This window comes from Merops nubicus, unplaced genomic scaffold, assembly GCF_000691845.1.
Source record: "Merops nubicus isolate BGI_N331 unplaced genomic scaffold, ASM69184v1 scaffold31389, whole genome shotgun sequence".
NCBI classification, from domain to species: domain Eukaryota; kingdom Metazoa; phylum Chordata; class Aves; order Coraciiformes; family Meropidae; genus Merops; species Merops nubicus.
Window position 1 is genome coordinate 7,900 of NW_008633524.1, and position 5,191 is coordinate 13,090.

The following is a 5,191-nucleotide window of genomic DNA, read 5'->3' on the forward strand; positions in this document are numbered from 1 at the left end:
TGCTACACAGCCAGCCTGCCACCCCTTGCATCTTAAACACCACATCTCCTCGGGCTGAGATCCCATTTGGCTTTGGGGAGAGGAGACGCAGCAGACTCCAGCAGGTAAGGCCAGGGGGGGAGTTTGCAAATGCAACAACCCCAGCCATGCTGAAAGGGAGCACGTGGTTGGGACTCTGCTGCTGACCTGAGGATGGACTGACAGGGCAGCCAGGCCCTGTGGGGTGATAGACACCTCTGGGTACTGAACATTGGGTGAAAAGCTGCTCCGTCTTCCCAAGTGCCCAAGGACGTCCCATCAGCACAGGCACTAAACCCTGCAGCTTCCTGAACCAAACTCTTCCCTGGCTCTTGCAGTCCCCACCACAGGCCTCAGTTCCCCACAGCATGGTTGCTTTCAGGGCTGGGAACAGAAAGGGAAAGTGCCTGGGTGGGGAGTAAGGAAGAGGTAGTGACTCTGGGGAAATGAAAGCTTTCATCTGCAGCAGTCTGGAATCACAGGAGTTATTACCTAAAGAATTAAAGAATATGCCAAAGACATTATCAAGCCATAAAATGCAGCTATGTATTTCAGACTGGATGGCAACAGAGATGAATACAAAGCTGGGTAGTGTGGTCTCCTTGATCCATTTGATCCCTCTGCCTTCAAAAAATACAACATAAACCAGCACCCAAAGTGGCAAACCCACACTCCACCTTCTGCAGGGACTTCACCACAGATCCTCGCCGGCGTGGAGGGGTCAGGACAAGAGGTCTCTGTGCCCCTCAGAAGGGACAGAGCTCATTTTGACAGTGACTGACACACTCAGTGTGTCAAATGAAGTCCTGGAAGCACGAAGTCCTCTTTGCTTGTGAGAAATCTACTGCAGAACCCCACCCCTTCCTCCTCCCCCGTCCCCAAAAGGTAAAGCATGGCAATGCCTGGAAATCATTACAGACAGTTGGTTGTCTCTGATGTCATCTCCACAGAAGCAGGATTATAGGTGATGATTTTGTCTTCTGAGGCACATGGCTCATGCCTTTATCGTTTCTTTTTGGTCTCTTTCTTGGGCTTCTTGCTTATCTGTGGAGCAGTTGCTTTTGGCTTCTTCACCACCTCTGAATTCTTGGGCTCAAAACTGTCCGAGTCCTACAAGAATCAATTAAGAAATAGTCAGTAACTTTTTGGTTTTTTACAGTTTGCTGACAGCTCACTTTGGGAATCTGAGTAAAAGCCAAAGGAAGCAAGTACTGAGTGTCTCTTTTGGAACTTATCTAACTGAGTCCACGTGTGATGAGACTTGAGCAGCACCATCTCTGCTTCTTCTGCCTGTGCTTTTGGACGAGTGTGAGTTTAGGCACAGAAACAGCTTGTTACCAGAGAAGCTGTTAAAAGCTTAAGTGTCTAAAACAAGCTTTGGAAGAGAGAAGAAAAACAAAACCAACTTTAAAGGCAGGAAGAAAATCAACACTAAATGAAAACTATTCAAATGAGGCAAAGGAGAAAATGCCATCTAATCACCAGGGCCCATGGAAACAGTCAGCAGGTATTTCTGCCAAGTGTTAACCAGGATCATGTGCAAGACAAAAAAACACTCCCCAAAACAGTAGTAAGAATGCAAAGTTCAAAGCCTCTAAACCAAGCCTAAAAACCTAGGGAGGAATGCTTAGGTATGCTGCTTGTTTCCTCCAGGGGAGATGGCAGATAACATCTGAGGCATGGGAAACAAGGTCTGGTTATCTGGTGGAAACCCCAGGGAGCAGCACCAGTCTCAGCTGAGAGCACACACATGCAGATTGCCTCCTTTCATTAAACGTGTTGGAGTCTAAATATTGCTTTAGCATCTTGGTTTCTAGCAGTCAGAGCCTGCCAACTGGAAAAGGACACCCGGGAGAAGGGCTGAGCCAGACGTGCCACTTCTGAGCTCTCCAGATGACGGAGGGGGAGGTGAGCATCTGACAGCAGCCTTTTCATCAAGGAGCTGGGATCCAACGCCTCTCTCTCTCCAGATACTGGGCTGCTGCAGTCCACATCTGGGTGGCTTTCTGAGGAAGGAGGCTTGGCTGGCTTTCCAAAGCCTGTAATTGGCACACAGAGCTGGCAGGCTCTGGAGAAACGGAGCCCCACGCAGCGATGGCTCCGGGCTGCAGAGTGCTGCTGCCATCAAGGGAACACTGCTGCCTTCTAATGTTCAAACTGAGGTAGGCTTCAAAGCCTGAAGCTTCTAAATAGCTTACCCAAACTCACCAAGATCTGGAGGGGCAGGCTCTGGTGTTTACAGTCTTGTAAATGAGTCTTATGGACAGTAAATCAAGAGGACAGTATATATATGGAGAAATGGCTAGAGTTGGGTCACAAACTGTATCCTTCACACTGTACCTCACCCTCAGGCACCTCCTTCCCCACAGAGGATGAATGTTTTCATGCTTGCTCTGCTCAAGGGGGGAGCAAACATGGCAATGGCCTAAAAACAAAACTTCCTGTGTTGAGCTGTTACTGAAAGCACACCACACACAGAGAGGTGGTCGCTGCCCCTTCCCTGGGAACATCCCAGGTGAGGTTGGATGGGGCTCTGAGCACCCTGCTCTGGTTGGGGATGTCCCTGCTCCCTGCAGGGGGTTGGACAAGATGACCTTGAAAGGTCCCTTCCAACCCAAACCAGTCCATGACTCTATGAAAACCTCTATCACAGCACCAAACTTGCACCCTCATCACCAGCACTGAAGTATCTGCCCCAGCACCACAAGTGCCACCAGGCACATGTGGAACTGGAGCCCTGTAGCTCACCTCAGCCTTTCATAGAATCATTTAGGTTGGAAAAGACCTCTAAGACCATCAGGTCCAACTGTTAACCCAGCACTCCCATGACCACTAAACCTTCTCCTGTACTAACAGCATCACAGGACTTTCCACTGGCTTAGGACTGGGTGTCTGCACTGAAAACTGCCTTCCTATTGCAGTAGAAATTTCACCTGTTATCTTGTTTCCAAAAACTGCACACAAACTAGAGCCCAAAGCCCTTTCCTGCAAGCCAGGCCCTACAAAGGGGACACTGCCTGGCAATTAATAGAGCAAATCAGCAGCAGGACAACAATACAGGGTCAGGACCATGCACAATACAGACACCCAGCACACCTTGCTCATGCTGCAGGTCCCTTTTTTCACTGAGATCCAGAAAGACCCTGGCTCAGGTATTCATTCATTCCTGACTTTCTGATCTGGGAGTAAATCATGAGACAAAAGCTGGAAAGAAGGAATGGAAGGGGAGCAATGAAACTGTCACCAATCCCAGGGGCAGATCACTGCATCTCCATTAGCTACTCACAGTTCCTTCCCATCTTGTTTTCTCCCACTCTGCCCACATATATTGGAATTAAAGGGCTCTGCTTACTGTCTTCTGGGACTTGGGAACGGGCAGGATTATGGCCAGCACACAGATCAGCTGGAAGATGGCTCCAAAGAAGAGGCCGTAGCGCAGCAGGTTCTCCATGAAGGTGGGCTCAGGGATCTCAGGTGGGGAGAAATCCAGCTCTGCAGCCATGGTGAGTGTGCCCTCCTCCTCTAACACCCCTGGGGAGACTGCTTGCTACAAGGAGGGGGGGAAAAAAAAGAGCAATTATTTGCATCATGCATTCTGGTGTTCACTTTCTGTTATCAAAAACAGCAGACTGCTTCATGCAGGATTTTTGAAGACACCCTCAATCTACAGGCCCAGTGGCAGAGAGAAATTAAAGCTGCATTTTATCTGGTCTTCTACTACCTGTCTCCAAACCCAAGGGCTACTTCAGGGAACCACACAGGAGGCAGATCTGCTGGGGACACAGGAACGAGCCACGTGTCCAGCATGTGACCCCAGTTCCATGCATTATATAAACTCAGTGTGGCTTTACTGGCTGGTTACACCTCCCCTGGAGCAACTTCAGCCCATTGCCTCTCACCCTAGCAGCAGTCACTTGGTAGGAGAGACCTACACCCACCTCACTACAACCTCCTTTCAGGTAGCTGTAATCCACCTCCTAACAAGCTCTCTCTTTCTCACCCTCTCCTCCTGAACTGAGGCAGAAGTTCCTAAGCACAAAACAGCAGTGAGAAATTTCACTCCCAACTTGCATTTTGTCTTGACTTGGCTGGGTTCTCTCTGGAAAAGGGCATCCTTCCTGAAACAGGGCAGGAAGGGACCCTGCGTCACTCCTCACCTGGATTTTTTCAGGACCAACTCCTGCTGATAATCCTGTTTCATACACCTGAAACACAACCCACAAAAAATAAACCAGAGGAGGAAATCGATACAATGAGAACACTATTTCCCCATCCCCATCTGCTGCCTGTTTCCCCTCCTTCCCCCTCTCCACCTTCCTGGAGGGTATGAGTCACCTTCTAACAGATCCCAGGTGACGTGCCCAGCACCAGAGACCTGATATCACACTCCAGCTAGTCACAGCACAGTGCCTGTGCTTGCACAGCAGCCACAGCAGGTAGCCCACCTTCACACCACTCATTTCCTGACATTATTACCAAAATCCTTCCCCATTTTAACCCTCCCCGTGGCTGACACAACACCCAGAGCTGCCCACGTGAGGAGACTGAGCCGTGGGTGCAGCACAGGCTGGGGCTGTGCTGAGGACTGAGGGCTCAGCACCTTGTCTCTGGGCTGAAGGCAAAAAGCTGCCAAGTGAGTTTTCTCCCCACGGGCTGCCTCCCCACCCTGCCCCTGGCAGCTCATCCAGCTGCTCCCTGGATGATAATGGAGTTCCCTCTAACAGATTCAACACCTCTGCCCTGGCTAACATCTCCTTTTCTCCACAGGAAGGTTGTTTTCCTCAGGTCTATTAACACAGCTACACTGAAAGCAGTGGCTCTCCAGCTGCAGTTAAAGATTGCTGTTCCTATCTCAGCCCCTGAGGAGAAGCTTCTCCCCCTCCAGCTCGCTCATCTGGTCCAGCAGCAGCCACCAGCTCTCCCCACAAGCCTGGCTGGCTCACTGGAACCCAGCAGCAGTAATAGCTCACAGACAGCTGCAGTGCTATCTGTTTCAAAACACTCAGCCCTGCCTCTGTTATGGTTGTACAGCAGGGTAACTACATCCCCCAGCAGCACCAAGAGGCCCTGGCCCAGCTGCAAGGCCAGAGCTGTGCCAGGGAAGCACCGAGGGGCTGCTCAGGGCTCAGTGCCACCCCTGGAGGCTGATGTGGCTGCCACCCAGTGTGCAGGG

At 50.7% G+C, this 5,191-nt stretch overlaps 1 protein-coding gene across 1 annotated transcript; it reads right to left on the minus strand.

Annotated features, from left to right (window-relative positions):
- Nucleotides 1-1,020: 1,020 nt before the first annotated feature.
- Nucleotides 1,021-3,520, minus strand: MANBAL (mannosidase, beta A, lysosomal-like). The gene is made up of 2 exons (XM_008948289.1): nt 3,371-3,520; nt 1,021-1,128 (listed from the first exon to the last, which is right to left on the minus strand). Exons 1-2 carry the CDS (start codon nt 3,518-3,520, stop codon nt 1,021-1,023), a joined length of 258 nt encoding a protein of 85 aa, XP_008946537.1.
- Between the last annotated feature and the right edge of the window lie 1,671 nt (nt 3,521-5,191).

Excerpts from the sequence above, each read along its gene's own strand:
- MANBAL (XM_008948289.1), bottom strand. The coding sequence starts at position 3,520 with ATGGCTGCAGAGCTGGATTTCTCCCCACCTGAGATCCCTGAGCCCACC. Across the intron at positions 1,129-3,370 it reads TTCCCAAGTCCCAGAAGACA|GACTCGGACAGTTTTGAGCC; the intron begins GTAAGCAGAGCC and ends TGATTCTTGTAG.